The sequence below is a fragment of the Glycine soja genome, chromosome 13 (assembly GCF_004193775.1).
Source record: "Glycine soja cultivar W05 chromosome 13, ASM419377v2, whole genome shotgun sequence".
Lineage (NCBI taxonomy): Eukaryota > Viridiplantae > Streptophyta > Magnoliopsida > Fabales > Fabaceae > Glycine > Glycine soja.
Genome location: NC_041014.1, coordinates 29,651,493 through 29,673,361, shown reverse-complemented (window position 1 = coordinate 29,673,361; position 21,869 = coordinate 29,651,493). Strand labels below are relative to the sequence as shown.

The 21,869-nt window shown below is 32.1% G+C and overlaps 2 protein-coding genes across 4 annotated transcripts; both read right to left on the bottom strand.

The window, feature by feature from the left end:
- Positions 1-571: 571 nt before the first annotated feature.
- LOC114382444 (biotin carboxyl carrier protein of acetyl-CoA carboxylase-like) lies at positions 572-7,216 on the bottom strand. Of its 3 annotated transcripts, none has more exons than XM_028341866.1 (9): positions 7,128-7,216; positions 5,514-5,723; positions 4,875-4,951; positions 4,562-4,615; positions 3,795-4,055; positions 3,636-3,698; positions 2,614-2,682; positions 2,485-2,530; positions 572-897 (listed from the first exon to the last, which is right to left on the bottom strand). In XM_028341866.1, exons 2-9 carry the CDS (start codon positions 5,707-5,709, stop codon positions 836-838), a joined length of 828 nt encoding a protein of 275 aa, XP_028197667.1. In that variant the 5' UTR covers positions 5,710-5,723; positions 7,128-7,216; the 3' UTR covers positions 572-835. The 3 variants fall into 3 exon arrangements, with proteins under 3 accessions (XP_028197667.1, XP_028197666.1, XP_028197665.1); XM_028341865.1 differs by having other exon boundaries at positions 6,926-7,153; XM_028341864.1 differs by lacking the exon at positions 7,128-7,216 and adding an exon at positions 6,117-6,349.
- Positions 7,217-13,983: 6,767 nt separating this feature from the next.
- LOC114382115 lies at positions 13,984-16,545 on the bottom strand. Its single transcript, XM_028341353.1, has 2 exons — positions 15,567-16,545; positions 13,984-14,787 (listed from the first exon to the last, which is right to left on the bottom strand). The coding sequence occupies exons 1-2, from the start codon at positions 16,466-16,468 to the stop codon at positions 14,151-14,153; spliced, it is 1,539 nt and encodes a 512-aa protein (XP_028197154.1). The 5' UTR covers positions 16,469-16,545; the 3' UTR covers positions 13,984-14,150.
- Between the last annotated feature and the right edge of the window lie 5,324 nt (positions 16,546-21,869).

Genomic DNA, 21,869 nt, shown 5'->3' with positions numbered 1-21,869 from the left:
GAATCAACATTTAAAATTTAAAGTTCGTATCAAAATTAGGATTAACTAAATTTGAGCAATAATATATGTATCATTTTCCTTTCGGTCCCCAAGTTCATGATCAATCTTATCAAACCTTTTCAACTTATGAATTTTGCTTTAATGCAAAGTTAGTAAGAGAAACTTCAAATTATATCCACGTTTGATAGTGAGACTCAAGTTTTAAATCACACATCAAATATCTTACTACATGTAATAATCATGTTTGACTACCTAGTTTGATGGGTCAAGATTTGCGCTATAAAATAAAATGTGGGCAGGGACAAACAGATTTCACATGCCCTTTTCTGGGATACAATGGTTTCTCACTTTCTCATGGTTTAGCCTTAAAACATGATTCATCACAATCTGCCCTTACCATTGTGACTGAATAGATTGGAAACTCTAAGAATTTGCTACAATCTGGTGATAAGTAATGATTATTAGATCATAATTTTGTTGAGAATACAGTATTTCTATATATTCTAGCACTGCAATAGTGCAATGTTTCTATTTCTGGTTCCAAATCTCAAAAACAAGTTCTGCAATATAGTTTTGGGAGAAAATAAATAAAATAAAAGGACAAGCTAGCAATCAAACTCCAGCAAGTAAGATACATAATGAGGCGGTCTCAGAATAGCTTATCCAGTACAATTTAAGCAATTGGTATACAAAGTATGATTTTCAATAAGGAACCTCCGTACCAAATATTTAGTCACATTTATTTGTAACCTATTAAAAACTTTTGCGAATACGCGAATAGCTCCCCTAATAAAAAAAATGCCGCATGATTAATCATTAACAGGAAAAGGCTATCTCACTTGATGTCATGAAAAGATGGCAAGACAGCAATAAGAGGGTCTCCATAACCAACAGGCTCTGTAAATCGCAAACAAAAAATAGTAAGAAATTCATCACAGCTATGGATGAGTGTAACTGCCATCATTAATGCGCCAAAATAGGTTTAAATATTGCAAAAGGACGGAATTCGCAAGCAATAAATCAATAAAAAGGCATAGCAGAAATTAAGACCTTAAGAGCTAAACAATATTTTTCCATTCAGTCAATAGTCAGGACTAACTAGAAAACCGATATACTGTAAATTACAATGAGCAAAATTAATCTATCATGAATATCCTGTTACCTTCCATCATTTAGCAAATCAGATAAAAAGGTATACAGGATTCAAGATCCGCACTGTCTGGTATGATAATTAAATGAGTATGGATCCAAGATTCTTATAAGCTTGACAGAACATTTTCTATTTTCACTTGCTAATCACTAATAATTACAACCAAGTCATATTATTTTCCACTTTGTTTTCTGTTTTAAGATATTTTTCTAATTATAAGAGAAAACAAGAAATGAAAGCAAAAAATGTTTTCTCAAACTATATGAAGCCTAGATACTTGGTACAACCCAAATTCAGGGCATACAGGAAATTCTTAAAATTCAAGATACAATGCAACTCAGATGCATTAACACAAATACACACACACACAGACAAATAGATAGATAGAGACATACATACTTTATACAAATGCATAATATTTATTAAGAGACATGGATTATCGTTCACTAATACATAACTATCTCAGTGAACGATGATCATAATTCACAAAAACAATACCTATGATAATAACAAAAAACAAAAACAAATAAACAGTGATATATGTTTCCATTACTCATACCAGAATGTATTATTTTCCAACATGTTACAAAATCTTCCCCTAACTTGTGTCAAAATGCGCATCATTTGTCCTACTCAAAACTCAAAAGAAGTATTGAATCTATATGATTGCCTAGTAATGCTTAGTATTTACTATAACTTTAAAGATACATAGGAAAAGATAAAGCTGTAATGAATTTTATTCCTATTCAAAGTACTGGAGCCGTTCTCAACCATACCAGTCAATAAAATTTTGGAAAAACAAATAGAGGATACTCTTTGGAATTGGATAACTACAAGAGTATCATATGCGTATCGGTGTTGCATACAAATACAACATCGAAACTTTGCCATTTTTGGAGTATCAAGGCTTCAGAGCTCAAACTAAACAAATCAAACCCAACATCCCCATGTTTTAATATGATAACAGCATGCTAGCCATAAAGCAATTAGGCATCCATGATACTAGAGTATCATAAGTACAGGTCAGAAAATGCTCTAGTACTAAGTGTTCCAAGATGGTAAAATTCATTTTTAATGCTTATCACTTGCCAGTAATTTGCTTGTTCCTTGCAACTAAGCTTCAAAATACTTGAAATAAAAACTACTAGAATTTAGAATTATTAGGATTGCCATATTTTATTGCTGAGGCACACTATTGCATTAACTATTTCAGTTTTGGATGAACAGCACTGCTAGTATGCTATCATCACTCTTTCCCCAGAAGCCCTGTATTACTTTAGTACCATGTCAATAAATCTAGGCATTTTTGTAACAGGTAATAGACATTATTATACCTCCATCCTCAACAAGTAGTTTCAACACTTCTCCAGCCACATCAGACTGCAAGATTCCAAAAATTAAACTAGTCAGAAGTAGTAAATATTTAGGAAGGAACCAGAATTACCGAAACTGAGACAGATCACCTTAATAGGAAGTCCAGTGCCAAATTGATCCAAATACCCTATGACTTGCCCTTCTTTGATTACATCACCCTAGAATTCAATTAGGAAATGAATATATAATTTGTAGTCAGTTCAATGAAAGTGAGGTCCTCAAACAACTTAATGCTGCAATTGTATGTTACAAAATATATTAATAACTACACCAGCAGAAAAATATAGGTCAATCTATATTTGGGAACCAAAGAACATTTAATTTGTATCTGATAGACTCAATAAATTATCACTAATTTGGAAGAAATGGCTACCTAGTATGATTAAAACACTAAAACACAGGGCAGACTATAGTAGCTAAAGAGGAAGAAGCCAACTAGTCATTGTGTCATACCATTCAACACTACACAGGACCAAGCCCCTTATAGAGAGACTGAACTTTCTCACCCAAGAGCTACCCAAGAGAATGCGCACACCCCCTCCTCCATATCCCCTCCCATATAACACAATCCTCACCAACTAAGCACCTACCTGGCAATTCCCTCCAAACCAACTCTCTGCTCATCAGGGTTGATTCTCTTCTCTTTCCAAGGCTTTGGGAATTTGTTTTGACTAAGCCCAATTTCAACCTGCTGGCCTGGTCTAACAGTATATTATACTGACAAGTTTACAAAATATTCCTTTTTGTTCCAAAATATATCATTGTTAATTATTGTCAGCTTTTTCTTTTTTTATAGCATCCAGTTTTTTCAGTTAAATACTTAAATTTATTTCAAAAGCCAACTTATGCATGTCAGCAAGGTCAAATCAGGAGACTAGGCCAACAAGCAATCAGGCTGATGCATAGACCGCAACTATTGTTATGCAGTATTACATGGGGCAGCTCACAGTGCATAGTTGGGCTCTAAACTAGAAACAATTAGTTTCAGCACTGCAAAATCTTAGTGAACCGCAAACACATGCACCAAAATCCAATGGTGGAGTTCATAATGAGAATCCAGTGGAGGGAGTATCAAGTGAATTATGGATATTGACAGGCATATCACATGTACCTCTTTACAGATAGGAGGTTGCTTCTTCCCTTTCACTGTTCTACCTCTTCGGAATAAGCCAACCTAATGAGAAAGAAAGATTAGTGATCTACATAGCTCAAGTCAGAGATAATGAGTGAAAGCAGAAGTTAAAACATATATTATTGATGGATGACATACCGTGGGAGATGATACTAAGACATAGGTATTGGTACCAGAAGCCTCCAATGCTGCCAATCTTGGTGATTTCTCTTTGGAAACATTTGCAAATGGGTTGTTCTTTTCTGGAGATGATTTTGGTGGTGAAGGTGGCAGGCTACCGGGTGCTGATTCATCCATAGGTTTACTTGGAATAGGTGGTGGTGTAGTTGGTGAAATGTTAGACAAAGGAACCTTTGTTGCTCCAATGTTTCGCTTAATATGCATTTCAAAATCTCCAACCTATAACAATATATAAGCCAAATAAGTTTGTGTACAAGGTCATCCAGCTAAAAGCATGCTTCTTTTGATGAACCAGACAGAAATTACAGATTTGAAGTTATATTAAAGTTATTAAGCACAATTTGGTATAAAAACAAAGCTGAGATGACACAACTTTTTATGATCAAATTTGAATTCCAAGAAAAATTATATATTCAGATAGGACATTAGGCACAAAAGCACCACATTTTCAAGTTTCAATTACAATGTGCTACCATTTTGATAAAAACATAAATACCAGTATATGTTAAGTGAATTAAAATCATCCTTTGACATAAGTTCAATACACAGTATATGGCAGGCTATAGACATATCCAGCCACTAATTACGAATTGCAAAAAGAACCCTACCACATAACATTTTGCTTTAAAACATACACTCAGAGATTCTTTTCATCCTTGTTATTATATTTAAAATACTGCACTTCAAGTTTTACATAAGCAGTAAACAAGAGAGAAGAAGTTCACCTTTACTTTCAGTTCAGCAATTTCAGTCTCATCACAGACCTCTAATACCAAAGCCTGATAATAAGCAAACCAGACATAAGTAATGGTTTATCAGATTCACATTGAAACATGGCTGTTAACAAATGCAATTATGCAGTCTTGGATAAAAACCAGCTATCATAAGTAACAAATACCTTGTATTTATTTCTTCTAATAGGTAACATAAGGTATTTGTATTCATGAGTATACTATTGCTAATTCCCACCAAACTATCATTTTTCACTAATAAGAAATATGATTTGCAGGTAAATAAAAGGAAAGAATAGCTATAGACCTCAAATCCATTAGGAAAAGTAGCAGTTTGCAAAGGCTTTTTCTCCAATGAGCCTTGTGGAGTGTTATCTGAAGAAGCTGCACCATCATAAATAATTGTTAGGTCAAGTAATACGAATGTTAAAGTAAAATTTATTAAAGGGAAGCTATTCTAATAGCCAACTATAACAAAGCTATATATATATATATATATATATATATATATATATATATATATAACCTTCATACAGACTTTCTCAATTACTATAATAATTTTTAGCAACAGAGAAGAATGATTTCCTACTATTACGTATCTACGTAAATAACACAATACCTTAAAAATAAACAGATAAACAATAAAAATGACATCTTTTGTTTGCATGGATTTTCTTCTATCTTCTTTCTTTCCAACAAGTAGATAATGGTTCAGGAACATTATCTTTGATCATGTATATAAAAATATGAAATTGCAGCCCAAAAATTTTGCAACTTGTTAATGTATCTCAAAATCTTAAGAATAAAAACAACCACTTAAAATTTATAACTAAGCAGATAATTACACTAAGAACAAATAATAGTATCAGACATTTCTCATTCAAACAATAGCCAAATAGAACAAAAACATAAGGATATAATTCATTTCACAATCAATATAACCCACCATCAGATTTGGATGCGTTGATAGCTTCAGCTGTTTTTCCACATGAAATTAGTGTGTTTTTCCCCTTCGTGTGGGAATTAATGTGCTTCTGACCATATGCCAAATGCTGGATGAAAAGCCTACTTTTAGAGTTCCATCCGGCATTATGAATGGGAACTACAGCTTGCTTCTCAAGGGAGGCTCGCACATGGGACATAGTGCCTATGGGATCTGAAATCCAAGAGTCATGAGTAAGCATCTGGTTGCAATGGTAAAATTGCCCCTTTAAAAATATAAAAAAACATTGAAGTATTACAAAAATATTGTATTATGATTTATGAAAATTGACCCTTTAAGAAGGCATTAAGAATCTTTCCAAAAAGAAGTAAGCTTATTTAAAAAAGGCAGGGAAAAAGAACAGAACTTATTGTTTTATTTAACAGAAATAGATTAAGAAAAGAAAACAATAACCAACAGAAAACAAATATTTCTGACAAGTGTTTCCAATAAAAAATAGTATACAGCCTATGGGTATCACCAAAGCTGATAAATAATAATTTTTTTTTTTATAAAAAAAAACAGTCCCTTGTGTCCTACTATATGACCCAACAGAATGCCAATTGCATGCTCTTGGGTGATTGCAGAGCATCCTTTGGTTATATATTTGTAGAAACATGAAGGATACATTCAATTGCCTTCATGAAAATGTTATGCTCGTGATTCTGATAAATAAGCAACACTTAGCATTAGCATAAAATAACTTGGCACAGCTACCTCATTTTTCTGTTAATTTCTTTGGTGTTATTCTTCAACTCTTTTTGCATACAGAGTAGACTAAATTAAGCTTCGTACATTTCAGAAATAAGGAACAAGTCAAGCAAGCTTATACAACTAGTTGCTTCGGGATGAAACGTTTCAATGTTATTGTTCTGTGCAAATCTATATATATATATATAAAATTCTACAATCCTTTGCAGTAGACACGTTTCAATTTCCTAGTAAAAAAGTACAAATAAATCAGCAGAAGCAGAAACTCCATCCTAAGTTGTTGAGCATTCAATTCAAAATGATTATAACATTTCATATAACTAATGAAATTTCAAGAAATCACACAATGCGGAAAGAGCTTAAACGCAACAAACATTAAATATTTGTAACAAAATCACAAATCTAGCGAGCTTCTTCGCCATTACTTCAGTCTCTCTAGCTCGAAAGTAAAAAATCACGTAAATTAAAGCAAATAAAACAGAAAACAAGACAGTGTATATACTCAATCATTTTGATTTCCCCTCATATATGTCACATAAATTAAAGCAAATAAAATAGAAAAGCGAGACGGCGAGATCAGAAATCGCAAACACAAGAGCAGAGATCACACTCGGCAAAGCACGTTGATAACAAAAATGCAGATACAGATTAAGAGAGAGAGATACAGTGAAAAGATCGAATGGCAGCGGAGGATTCCATGGGAGAGAGAGCGCGCGAGAGGGATGGGAGAAAACAGAAATGGAAGAATGGGAGGGAAAAACAATGGAGGAGAGGAACTTATAGAGAAGAGAGAATAGCTGAGTTGAATTGAGTTAAGCCAAGGAGGAAAGAGGTGTGTCACTTTGAGATTTCCGCCCCTCTAATTACCTTCTCCGTTTCAATCTAGGAACATTTCCTCGCTAACGTGCGCCTGTGTGTGACTAGTGCTTGCCTCCTCTTTTTACGTGGGACCCTCCCCTCGAGGCAGGGTAGGTTTCTTCGACTACCATCATCATCATAATAATAATAATAAATAGTTTAAAAAAGTCTAATTTAATAGTTTCCACATAGTTAATATAAATTTGGATAAATAATTATTTTTACTCCTGAAAATGTAAGATAAAAACAAATTTTTCTTTGAAAGAAAAATAAAATTTAGTCGCGAAGTGTAAAAAGTGTGATAGAACTATTTCATCGTTAATTCTTCCCCATTAATGTTAAGTATTGTGGCTACGTGACACCTATGTTGACGGCGTGGCTATTAGGATGGAATTGACAGTAGAAAGTTTGTACTTAATTAAACGTCAATTGCAGCTTCGACCTATCTTCTCTTACACCCTCGTCAATTAGCCCATTCACTTCAACAACACCCTCCTCACATAAACAACACAAATATGACTTCATCGTCAATTAGGTTTTGCAAAATGGCATCATTGTTATCTACGGTGTCTCTTCCTTCCTCCTGTAACCATAATTAAATCTGCAAACAACATAAATTTGAGACCCAAAATTGAAACCCCAAAATAGAGGATAACACATAATTCGAGAATCAAAATCCAAACAACAAAAATATGAGACCAAAAATCAAAAGCCAAAATCAAAGATCCAAGTAGTCGGAGCGAAGGATGGAAGCGACATAGAGGGTGTGGCCGGACTGTGCAAACCACAACGAAGTCACAATCACCATTATTGTCGGGCCTTCTATCACCTAGTGCTTGAAGCTTGGATTTTTCTTTGCTATGGGCTTGTTCTTAAAGAAATTGGTAGGGAGTTTCATATCTATGGTGGTGTTGGTAGAGGTTGGAAAGGTTTCAGATCTGTGATAAGGATAATGAGGAGATTAAGGCTATTGGCGTAGATAGTGTTTTGATAAAAATAACTGACAAACCAAGCGACTAAGGGTTACAAAATTTGGAGATGATAAATGAGGAAGTGGTGGCTTAGTGCAAGGAGAAAAAGCGCTTAACATCGGTGATTGTTGACGGCGAGAGCGGCAAACTGAGAATGATCGTGGTCACACCTACAGTGGTGACTTGGGGTTTTGATCTTGTTATTTATTTGTATTTTTTTTTCATTTTGTTTGTACATATATCAAATTGGTTTTTTTTATTGTTTTAATGGATTAGGGTCGATGATGACACCAATGTCGTCGGAGGGTGGTTGTCGCAGAGTGTCGATGACACCAATGTGTTCTTTTTAGTTTAAGAAAGGGAGGTTGTGATTTCCAGATCTGAGAAATGGAGGGTAGGGCCCCCAATCTGCACCAGCACATATTAGAATCTCGACAAAGACAGTGCCAAGCAATGAAGGCCACATGAGCAAACATTTTTTGGCATTTTCGTCCTAATGTGCCATGTAGGCAGATCCATTAACATTAACGAAGGAAAGTTAATGAAAGAACAAATTTGTTATACTTTTTACACTTTCAGAGACTAAATTTTAATTTTTCATCTTTTAAGGACAAAATTGTTTGTGCCCTACACTTTTAGGGATTAAAAATGACTATTTATCTTATAATTTTTTTTATACCGTGAATTAATAAAAAAATTACTCCCTCTGGTCTCAAATATAAGAAAATTTTAACTAACTTTATCTTATTTAATGTTACTATCTCTTAAATATCCTTTATTTAATTGAGGTTTTAGTTTTCATATATTTTTCTTATCCTTGATATCAAGTTCCAATCAAAGGTAAGCTGGAAAAAAATTACTTTTTTAGTTAGTGTGTTGATGGATAAAATATGTCCTCATTAAAGGCAAGTATACCCTATACAGTAGCAATAGTGGACTTGAAAGTCTGGATATCATACTCTAGAGGCTAGTTGTGTTCCCAAATAATCTAATTTGCATAAACTAAATAATTTTGTATTTTTATATTGAGTTGGAGATTGTTTGTGTTTGTGTTTAGAAAATAAAACTACAGACAAATAACAATTTTAAAGAAGAGATATGTATGAATAAAAGTGACTCTGATTATGATTTCATATGTATCATTTTCCCCTAATTCTTATTTTAATTAAGAACTCCCAGTTACCAATTAATTGTCTACTACCTCTTATTTTAGTAACATCTTATGAGTCAAGGTCTAAGAATACTCTTCCCCCTAAATCAATCATGCATTGTTCATTTGTGATTTAATTTAGGATTAAGGATGAATAACAGAAAAGTTTGTAAAAATGGGATTCATACCGCCAGTTTGGTCATGCAAGCTTTATAAATCCTATCATTCTATAGGTCAGTTAATTACAAGAAGATGATCACAAACTCACAAAGATACAATTAACCAAATAACATCGAAGAACTTTATTAAAAAGAGGAACCAGAGTACATGGGTATAACTACATCACAATCCGAGTTTTAAGGGGTTTAGCCAATCATGGTCATAAAATAACTAAACAACATACAATATTCCATTAGAAATAAAAGAGATTGAAACCCTTACAGATTTGAACCTCTATTGTTCTCGGTGTAGTTTTCCTCTCAAAAGCTCTTGTTATTCATAAAAGGTATAATGAATTTCAAATCTCCCAAGTATAAACTCCAGCTTCTTATTTATAGACTCTTAAACATATTTATTTTAATTAGACGCACTATAGATAAATATTCTAATATGATCTCAAAAAATAATTACTTTAATTCGATGCACTATAGACAAATATTGTGATTAGATTCCTAAAGATAATTTCCTTAATTAAGCTCATTATGGTCATGATGATATCCACCACGGTCGTTATCAGAATCTTGGTGTTGAAGCTTGAGATGTTGTAAAATGAAAAAGCCCTCATGATTGACCATGACCTTCTTGGTTGACCACGTCTGTGGTCAATGTATCACAGTCGTAATCAAGTGAAAATAGTATCAAATCTTCATCAATTTATGCATTTTTCAACTTTTTGACTTGATTGAACAATTGTACTTATGTAAGGTAAAAACTAATGTCCAAATATGAGTTTTGTTAAGAAAATACATGAAATAGCACAAAAACTCACATAAAATATCATTCAAATTATGGTTTATCATGTGTCATATTTTTCTTATATTTGAGACAAGGGGAAGTATATTGTTGGGAAACAAATCTTATTACAATTTTTAGAGACAAAATTGAAAAACTCTTTATTACAAGCCTCTTCCCTCACTTTGGTTGTGAATTCCTATTTGAGCTGGATGATTCTTATCTCAATAATTTTTTTTATAGTGATAGTGAATGACTCATTCATGAATATTATTTAGTGGATTTCTATTATCCTATCTCTCTACCTACTTTTTCATTATAGTAATAGATTCTTCAAGAGTCAAAATACATTTCATTACTTCAAAAAATGCACCTCTTGATTTTTCACTCCTCACTTATATTAGTATTTGAAAATTATATTGATTTTCCTAATAACCCCTTCAATTCTCTCAATTAAAATTTCCAAACATCAATCCTAGCCTCTTCACAAACACCTACTCACCATGAATATTCTTCTTACACTAATAAGACATACCACTTGAGTTCTACGTCGCTAAGAAAACTTCAATACATTGATCCAATATTAGCTTCATCTTGCTTTAATACTTGTTTGACTAGTCACTTGAGTGCACCAACCAACTTTGATATCACTATTGGAAAACAAACCCTATTAGAAGTTTTCTAGAAAAATATGAGAAACTCATTCCTTCATAATATTCTCTATCTCTCTCTAACTCACACACACACACTTGGGTAATGGTATCTCCTTGTTTAGGTTAGATGATTATTTTCATCTCAAGAACTTCCTTTTATAATGAAGGTGAGTAACTCTATTTATGATATTATTTGATGAATTTTAATTATATCATCTCTCTACCTACCTTTTCATTATGTTAGTAGAGTTAGAGTTCTCCGTGAAGGCAAGAATCATTGAACCAATATACATTTCATTTTTTTTTTAGTTTCAAAACAAAAAGGATACATTTCATTTTACCTCTTGGAATGCACTTCTTAATTTTTTTTACTCACTTGCGCTAATATTTAAAAATTTGGATTCATTTTGGCAACATATATTACTAGATATGACTTTTAAAGTAATCATATTGTAAAAGTTACACTACTAGAAAAAAGACAATCTACATCGGTTATAGGAGACTATCTACATCGATTTACGACCGTCATCGTAGGAGACGATGTTAAAAGTGATCGCTTATTCTATGATGGTTGCCAGGAATCGTCTTAGAATGCTCAGCATTCTACATCGGTCCTTCAGTTGTGACCGATGTAGAAAAATCAACATTCTATGACGGTCACAATTGCAGGATCGATGTAGAATGCTAAGTTTTCTACGACGGTCGTTGAATAACCGATGTAAAATGATAAACATTCTACATCGGTCACAACTGAAGGACCGATGTATAATGCTGAGCATCTCTACATCGGTCATGCCAGAACCGATGTAGAAATGCTAATTTTTTTTTTAATTTTTGTATTTGGAGCCTTTACATCCCAAAAAATGAAAAAGATGCCCAAAATCATATGGAGAGCCTAGGAAATTGGATTACTACAACTACAATTTACCCAATAGGAGAGCAATAAACCAAATTTGCAACTTAATCTATCAACAATGTTGTTAATGTAACTGCATAGAGTTTGACTTGTGAACATCTCTAAAATAGATATAATGGGATTTATATTATTTATGTATGTATTATGGGGAGAAATTATCCAATAAGGTTGAGGGAAGTGATTGTAAGATTTCTTAAATAGTTATTATTCCACAGCATCCTAAGAGGAAGTGATTGTAAGATTTGTATCCACATAATTAAAAAATAAATAATAAATAATAGGAAACCAATGAAGAAATTGATACCTTTGCCTCAACTAATGCCATTACCAAATGTTTCAGCTTTTCCCTCCTAATACCTTTCTCATCAATGTCTGCAGTCTAAAAGCCAAGCTCTTTCAATCTTTCCATCAAACTAATGAATAATGGTAACAAAACTGAAGCAATTACATTATAACACTAACACATACCATTATTGTGAACTCATATCCCATCTCAGCAAGAATCTCTCTACGGGCCTTTGAAGAAGAGCCCATAATTATCTATTGAAAGATAACAAACTCAGATTGCATTAATTGCTTTATCTTTTTCAATTACTTAAAAAAAAGAGGCAAAACAAAAGAGGGTAGTTATCAATTACATGAAAAGACATTGCAACATGAAATTATTATAAGAATGTAATAAAGCATCCATTAAGGAGTTACAAGATATGAAAAATAGAGTTCATTTCACACAGTTATCCAGTTATTTATTTATCAATAAACTTTGCACCGTTTATGGGTAGGTAGGTAAGTACATGATTTGAAATGTATAAAGAGGAAAATGCCACAAACCTTGAAGGGTGGATTTTTGGTAGCCATGTCCAAAAACGCGTAATTTCCAATCTCTTAACTGCAGCTGCAGAATAGTCCAGAGCTGCTTCCGAAAAAATAGGAGGCTACAAAAACTAAAAGGTAGGAGTTCTCAAATTTATTTTGCAGGGGAGCTTGTTCAATATTATAGTACTTGGTAACAATCTTGACCATGAAATCGAAAATCTATAGGCATCAAGCCCTGTTTCCACCATTAGCTACACATCTTCCTATATTATATATTTTCATGAAAACAGTTAATATCTTTTCAAGTCTTCCATTGTATGGGACAACCAACAAGGCCATAACCAATTAATTATAATATAAAATTCGGCATGTTATTCTTTCCTTGTTGACAATTTCCTAATCTAAAAGAACATGAACATCAACAACCAAAGGAATAATTTCATACCGTCCTTCTTCCAACCAAATGATAATGAGCATAATGTGAGCCTCCAGGTGCTCCAAATACCTCATTACAATACCACAAAATATCTTTAAGAATATTCACTTCTTGAAATAGCAAAACAGGGAAATAAAACATCTATGCCTATGATAAAAAATACCTTTGGGCAAATAAGATCCAGGTCTCCAGCAACCTTGGTGCCATCGGGAAACAAGCCACGGTACACAATTCTGTAGCCACCTTCGTTGATGACGTTCTCTTCGCACAACCCATTAGTGGCGGCTTCGAGTTCTCGGAGCTTGTACCACCTCCCTCACTTGAGATGCGACACTTCGGGGCCCATGCTTCCAAGCGATGACGCCGTTTCGCACACACTCGCGATTGCCTTGCTCTCCCCGCTCGAGTATAGCGCCACCTTCGAGACCTTGCTATGCAACTATTTCTCCTGCTTGCTCTTGTCGGAGCTCGTGCACTCCTCCTTGATTTCTCCCATCAAGGCTCTCTTCTCTTCCTCTCTCTGGTTTTTGTTTATTGAAGAATGGAGACCGACGGATGTGCTAAACACACACATGAATAAGGAGAGAGAGAGAGAGGTGTATCGAGAAGAGGAGAGGACGCGAAACGAAAGGACACATCGCTTTTAATTCTTTAAAAAATTTCAAATTTAAACACAAACAAAGATGACTTCATAAAAAACATTTTTGTTTTACATTATTCAAAAACGGTTTTATGAAACCCAACTTTAAAATGATATCATATTTACCAAAATGCCATTGGACGTTAAATAACGACGTTTTTAAGTAACCGTTGTTGAACATACGTCCTAGATAGTAGCTTTTTTAGCACATGAATTATTTTTTTTTCATAATACTATTTGAGTCTGGAATTAGGAGTAATCTATTAGTCTATTTAATGGGATGGACATACAATTAATTAAGCCAATGATAAAGAATACATATTTAAAATAAATTGTTAAAAGTAGTGTGTTTGACAATAATATATACTCGTATCCATTGATCATATATCAACCTGCAGAAACTAATTAAAGGATCACTTCTAAGTTCTATCTTACAATTAAGGAACTAATCACGCGTTTAAACAAATAGTTTGCACATAACTACGATCTTGAGGCAAGGCTAAGCAACGTCGAGATGGACTATTTCTCGAAACTCCAACCTCCTAGTTTCATTGTAGAATGTTACACGTTTGTTAGGCCAATATGTTAACCATATCCAACCCCTTATCTCCCACTCCATTGTTTTCCCTATGGCTCCTTTGTCCACTTTCCACCACACTTTTTCTCCATATTCATCACCAGCAAATATAACCCCTCCTTCCTTGTTGAAAGGTCGGTAAGCACTAGAGTATCGGTTTTTGAACCATGACTTTGGGTTAAGCATTGCAAACTTTGAAGGCTTTGATGAGAAAACTTCTTTGCCATCAACACTATCATGAAGAAACCAATTCAAATTTGCACTGTATCCATAAACAGATTCCTCGAATTTCCAAGGCTTCAAACTAACGGTTGAGGATTCTCCAGCTGACACCTTAAGTGCCAAGGGATTGGATGGTTCAAATGAAGCTTCCACGCTTTTGTCAACACCAATTTCTTTTCGAGGGTTCTCTGAGGACTTGCCAACTGATAGGCTCAACACTTGGTCTTGGAGTGTTGGTGTAAGTTGCAATGATATTCTCGAAGGAAAATGTTTTTCAGCTGCACCTACCCCTCGTTGGCTCATAAGGGACTCATTCACCAATTTTATAACATCACACCTTTCCACAAGGAGTTAATTAATATTAATGTAAATTAAATATATATGAAATTAAATTAGAAAGGATTAAGAAAAACAATCACTTAATATATAATAATAACAAAATCTTATCTCATTATATAATAATAACAGTAATTTAGATGGATCACATAACATCATTTTGACTTGATTAATATAGCGAAGTATGTAACCACATAAAGATGATTGCCATTCATAAAGGAAATTAATTTAAACATGTATAAGAAAAAAATACTCAATATATATACAGCAATAACAAAACCTATAATATAACGTTGGCTATATGGATCAAATAACCTTATTTAATTCGGTTAATCACTTCAATATATCGAAATAAATATATAGGGATGAATGTGATTCATAAAAGAACCTTGTAATTTTGATCGTCAATTTTTATAAAAAGAAATGGAACAATGTTGTTTTTTTTTTCTAATATAAAATTTAAGCGAATTTCACTTATTTCAAATCTAAACCAAAATCTTGAACTATTAGAAATTTAGTTAAGTTGAACAATTTAGAGAAAAGAAAAGTAAAAAAAAAAAGTACCTCTTTTTAAAGAATTCAAGCTAATGAGAAAGATTGTATAAAATATTAAAAAAAAAAAGATTGTACAAATGATGAGAATTTTTTCCTAAACTTCTAATAACAACATATGGGCATGATTAATGACTAATTTATTTGTCTTGTTAAGATGCTTATTTATTGGCTCCACATGTATTATCTCTTAATGGGATAATATATTGGTGGTTAATTAGTGGTTACCTTATGTTGTCAATGTCCACCATGATTTCAGCCCACTCCTCTTTGATCAAGACTTTGTGATTGAACTGAAGAACACCTTCCACATGGTGATATCTGAGGGAGAATTGAAGCCTCTCGCTAGCTGGATTGCTTTTTGAATTCTCAACATCCATGACCAAGAGGGGACAATAAAGCTGCACCTTCCACAACCCAATTGTTGAAAATGCATAAGAAAACAAAGGGCACGGTGTTCTGAAGGGGTTGTTATGTGCTTCAAGTTCCCCAACCCAGTTAGTAACTGCGAGGTTCAATGAACGCATCCAATGCTCTTCCAAGTTAGACCCTAGGAGTTTCATAATCTTATGTGATGCTTGTCTTGACTGAAAACCTGTCAAGTGGTCTTTCAAGTTGCTAATACACCCAGAACGAAAATCTGCAGCAGGAGCTTCATATATGCAAACTAGGAACAAGAGGGTGAAGAAAGAAAGATTGAAAACATCTGAAAAGTTGTTGGAAGTGATGGAGTCAAGGTTTGGAAATCTGAGGAAGGGAGTGCTGTTTTTGTTGGAGCCATAAAGAAGGATGGCTTGAATGAAATTAACAAAGAGATTGGAAATGGTTTCTTCATCATCTATTAACTTATTATTATTGTGGGTTTTATTAGTAATAGTGGTGCTGCTTGGCTTGAAAGGTTTAGAGGTCCAAAGATGGATGGGAATGTTGCAGTCTGCAATAATAACAAAATAGAGGTTTGATGAGGAATGATTATTGCTATTGTTTTTGGATACGGTGAGATTAAGACGTGGTTGGCATGATGAGCTTGAAGAAGAACATATGTTTAAGGACATGGAACTTGTTTCCCATTCTGAGATTGGTGGAAGACTCTGAATCCAGCAAAACACATCAGGGAAGTTGTAAGCCATGTTTATATATATCGAATTGAAGCAACTAATTATTATAACTCTCTCTCTCTCTCTCTCTTCTCTCTAATTCGGGTGCATTCAGGTGGAGCTTCACTTCACATATATTTGTAGACTCTTACACAATGATATATGTAGTTAGCAAATACTCTTCTAGTCTTCTAGTGGGGAAAGAATAATTATTAAAAGAATGAAAAGATTGGTACCATTAGTTAATTAGCTCCCATGGATAAAAGCAAGATAAGATTGCTAATTATTGGATAAGAAAATAATTACACCACATATATATAAAATATCAAAAACGCATTATCTACGTTATAAATAATATTATACGTTGTTGTAAAAAATAATAATATTATACGTCTTATTTACATCATTTTTATAATTTGTTTATCTAAAAAAAGTGTAAATATAGAGAAATTATATAATTATAATATGTAATTTTTATTAGTTTTAAAAAATAGCTTGAGAGTATATTAATTTTTTTTCTGATAAATGTTAGTTATCATTGTTAAAGCATATATAAATATATTATTATTATTATTATTATTTGCTTTTAACGATGAAAGTTTGTTTAAAAAAAATGTAGATTTAAGATGTGCTTGGAGGAATTTATTTATATCTTATTTGAAATTATTCTATGTCGTGACCTTTAAGTATTTAAGAAAACTTAAAAAATTATAGTTTATGATTTATTATAAAATTTTTTCAATATATTTTAATAAAATTTTCAAAATAACTTATAAAAAAATTAAAATTTTATATGAAAATAATTTAACCTTATTTGCTTTTCAATTATAAAAACAACTTACAAATAAAAACTTATATGATACACATTTAAGTGTTTAATTAAGATCTATAAAGGCCTTACAGTATTTAATTTCTATAATAAGGAAATAGACTTGAGTGAATATAGGCTTGATTTCTCCATATTACATTATTAGTAAACAAATTATACGTTTAATTATTAGTAAATATGTGATGTGATTAATGTGTTAAAATTATAATTAAATTGTTTAAATATTATTTGAGTTTGATTATTGATGAAAATTATTCTTAATTAATTTTTTTTATTTTTCAATCGAATTTTAAATTACTCAGAATTACTTTTTCGTGATGGATTATAATGTTAAAATAAAAAAATATATCTTTTATTGTTGGTAGTTTATGTAATTTCAATTTTAATTTACCAAAGGTAGTTTATGTAATTTCAATTTTAATTTACAAAAGAGAGTTATCACTACAATGAGCATCCGTTGCCTCATTAGTACTTGTCACTGTCACCTTTTTGTTTGTAAAAGGACCACTGATTCATTTACGTACATAATATACCATATGTATATGAAAATCATAGTAATAAGATAAATGTAATGCTTCATGAATAAGATATTCTGTTACAGATGAAGATTCGTGTATGATAAATGTTTGTTATTATTAGAGCTAATTAACTGGTAAGTTGTTTATTGGATCTCATTAATTAACTTCTTTTCACATGTTTGTTGGCATTGAGAGTGACGACCCTACCGAGATAGATAACAAATTGAGATAGAAAGATCTTTGCACAGGCAATTATTAGTAAGAAAAATATCAAATCAGTTTGACAGACCGTAGCTCATTAGGCAGAGATAATTACATGCACGTAAAGAGAAAGTTATGAAATCACTAAAATTGGGATAGCGAGGAATTTGAGTAATTTGAACAAAGTCATAAGTTTAAACCTTATCTATTCATTAATTCTCGTTAACAAAATGTAGTTTTTGTTACTTTTTTAAATACCAGTAATATTCCACTTATAACTTAATTGCCTTTATTTTTTTCACATAAAGCCATCTCTTACTAAAAATAGAATACCGATGAAATAAACGAGAAAAAAGAAAGAGACCTAGCAAAATTAAATCTAAGTCCAATATTAAAAACAGAATTCTACCAAGTGAGAACAAATTGTTTTGAAAAAAATTACATTAGAATTCATGTTTTAGCATTGAAAAATACAAATCTCAATGATAAACCAAAGAGCCCGTAATTAGTTAGTTAGTCTAATGTTTACGCCACCAAATTTTTAGTTGATAACGTTTAAAAGTAATAGATGATCTCTTTCAAAGAAATTTCTGTCCATATTATTCAGGTTTCAAATTTTGTTTCTAAGGGAATTTGAGATCTGGTTAAGAATAAGACAGGGTGAATAAGTTCATATTAATTGTTAAGATATATGGAACATGCAAGTTTAATTTGAGTTACGTGTAAGGTTTTATAATCATGCGTACACACATATGCATATGTAAGGGTTGATTGATTTTTTTGCTGACTATGTATAAGGTTTGATGATTAGTGATATTAGCTAGCTATTCATTTATTTTGAGCACATTACTTATTATGTATATTTTATCTTTTTTTAATTTTTTAAAATATAAATTATTTATATATACCTTAAATATTGGATGTATTTTCAATTATAGTAACTTGTTTGTTTAAAAATAAGTGAAAAATGTTATAAAAAAAGTGCTTTTCCTTTAAGCCAACAGAATAATGTAAAGTAGTAATCAAACCAATCATCCAAGCCCAACCATGCAGATAAGGCAGAGTCCCCCCGCACTCCACACATTACCAAATTGATTTCACTTTATGTAATGAAATTATTCTTAAAATATTTTTTATTCAATTTAGAGTTTTTTTTTATTATCTTGATATCAACATGACTTTCAAAACAAAAGTATTTCCATTTAAAAAATAAATTTCTATAAAATTAAAATTTTCTTTTAATTAACATGAAAGATATATTAGAAAATAAAGTTTATTTTTTTAAATAAGATTAACTAATATTATCAACTAGTGTGAATTAATAATTTTTTACTTACATTATGGTGAGGAGTACCTCTAGGCGTAAACAATTCCTTTAGTTGGTTTTTCCTTCATTGTGATCCTAATCATCCCACGAGTTTGAAATTGGCCTAGTGAAGAATATTATTTTCCAGCAGACGAAACTTGATTAATATCGTGATAGTAACCATTTATCTAATGCATTCGTCATTTTGTTTCGTCCCTAATTATCAGTCTTTAAATTTGGGTTATTTCTAGTGTACACACCTCAACCTTCTATGGTGACAGCCTTTACCCATGTCACTTAATTTGCCCAAGTCATTTGTCCACTCGTTTAATGTCTTCTAAGTGATAACTATCAGTTTCATTAACCTAGCTTGTGGTCATAACTCATAACTACCATCCTTGGCCCGACACAAAGAATAAAAAGAGTTATATGGGGAGATAAAATTGTGTGAAAGTAAGAAACATTCAATTGTGTGATATGCTTTAACAATAGTATGGCCAATGGACTCTAAAGATATGGAGATTTTTATATCTTTGAGGGAAAAATTCTATTGGGAAAGAAGAGATAATGGCTGTGTGGAATTTGCATCACAATTGTTCGCTTTTGACATTGGTATGAGTCTAATGGCCGGCTTTGTTCTTGAAAGGCGCTTATGAGAATTGAGAAAATAACGTGAGACTTTAAGGTGTATATCATTTAAAAAATGACTACTAGTATTTGCATTGAGAAATTTCATTTTCAATGAAAAGAAAATATATACATATAAGATAAAATAATGAACATAACGAAGGGAAATAAACTACAACATTATAAAAACTACTAGTATATAAATAAATACAACTCCTAGCACAAGCATTGGATTATGAATTAAAATCTTGTATGGGAGGTCAAAATTCAAAACTAAAACCCCACAAAATTTAGTGTCACACAGAATATAATGAGCGTTGTTCTTTTTACAGAAAACGACGCGAACAAAGGTGTCAAAGGAAAGGAGATGGATGCGCTAATGCTATGAGCTCTTCCAATTTCAAACATGTTGTGGACCAATAACGAAGTACCATGAACATGATGATCACGACGATTCTTCTCAGATTTTGGGACCGCTATGATATGAATTGCGACTACTCTACCAACTCTTAGGAACCGGGGTCATCATCATCAAACAATTACCTTTACCTCTCTTTTGGACGTTAATGTAGCCTGTGTCTTATATCCAGAACCAGGCCTGTTTCTGATAAATTTCTCTTGCAACAAGTGTCTTTGACAGAACCCAGTTAGCTCCTTCCTTCCACCACGTGACACTTCAGTCAAACTTGGAGATGCCAGCCAAGGCCTCAGAGTCAGAGCAATTCATCAATTAAAAAAATAACATTTTTTTCATACATAATCATTAATGCATGGAGACTCGAGGAGTGATAGTCTGGTTAGTATTATATTCTTTTTAACTCACTTTCTAGCACATTTTTCTTTCATCAATTGAAATTCAAATAAGCCACACTAATTTTAGAATGAAAACATTACAATAAAAGTTTGAAAATGATTTTATTTATTTAAGCCTACATGTATTTTCTACTTACTTACTCAGTGAGAGTGTGAGACATACATAATTTTCGCAGTGTGTAAAAAAAAACGTGTTAGGATGGACTGCTAAGATTAATTTCTTTTAACATGTGTTTATTATTGTCTTGTTTTTACAAAGTGAATTTCTTTTTTAAAAAAATGAATTTTTTTAGATAATTAGTTATTTTATTTGTAAAAAAATAAAAAATAAAAATAAAATGTGTTTTAGATTTCTCGAGGTTTAATTAGTTAAAATTAATTAGTTTTAGTCTCCTCTATCTGAAAAAGTGGTTTTGATATTCGTATTTTCAAAATATATTGAATTTTGTTCCAAATCTTATACTTCATTTTATCTCAATTAAATTCAGGATGCATGTTTCAGAACACATGGTAACCAAAACCACCATTTTTAGAATGGAGAGACTAAGAATAATTTTGACAAGATCTTAATGACGGAAAACACAATTTACCCGTGAGAATATTAAAGCTAGTAGTATTGCTTTTCAGTGTTTGTTGTGTGTGGAAGTGGAAGCAAGAAAACAAGGAAGAAGAAGTATGGTCCTACTAAGTGTGAAGTAGTGAAGAAGAAAATAGCCGTTGGTGATGGAGAGGCGCGGGTGTTGCAATAAAAGAAGAGGGCGCCAATACGGAGGGTTGCACTATGGTTTCCCAGCAACAACCTCATTTTTTTTAGGCATCTCTGGTGATTGAATCCTCTAGAACTATTCTTATGTAATCCTTTTCTTGGATCTAACCCCGTTTCAATGAAGGAAAAAAAAAGAAGAGCTTACCATAATCTATAATAAATCCTGCCAACAAAAACAATTTTTTTAATGGATTTAATGGTCATGTATGGGATTAATCATAATTTACTATTAATATAATTTTAAAGTAATTATTATAAAGTTAACAAATTGAATAATGTTATAAAACTTTTTATCTTGGTCAATTTATAATTGTTTTTCACTTTTGTATTAAGAAAAAATTAGATAAATTAAATCTCAGAGTTTACTAAAATTA

What these genes read in the sequence shown, in the direction of transcription:
- LOC114382115 (XM_028341353.1), bottom strand. Translation starts at nt 16,468, where the DNA reads ATGGCTTACAACTTCCCTGATGTGTTTTGCTGGATTCAGAGTCTTCCA. An exon ending in GTGGACATTGACAACATAAG is followed by an intron (nt 14,788 to 15,566) that starts GTAACCACTAAT and finishes CCTTGTGGAAAG; the next exon opens with GTGTGATGTTATAAAATTGG.
- LOC114382444 (XM_028341864.1), bottom strand. Translation starts at nt 6,168, where the DNA reads ATGTTTCTACAAATATATAACCAAAGGATGCTCTGCAATCACCCAAGA. An exon ending in AACCTCCTATCTGTAAAGAG is followed by an intron (nt 2,683 to 3,635) that starts GTACATGTGATA and finishes ATTGAATTCTAG; the next exon opens with GGTGATGTAATCAAAGAAGG. An exon ending in ACTACTTGTTGAGGATGGAG is followed by an intron (nt 898 to 2,484) that starts GTATAATAATGT and finishes TGCGATTTACAG; the next exon opens with AGCCTGTTGGTTATGGAGAC.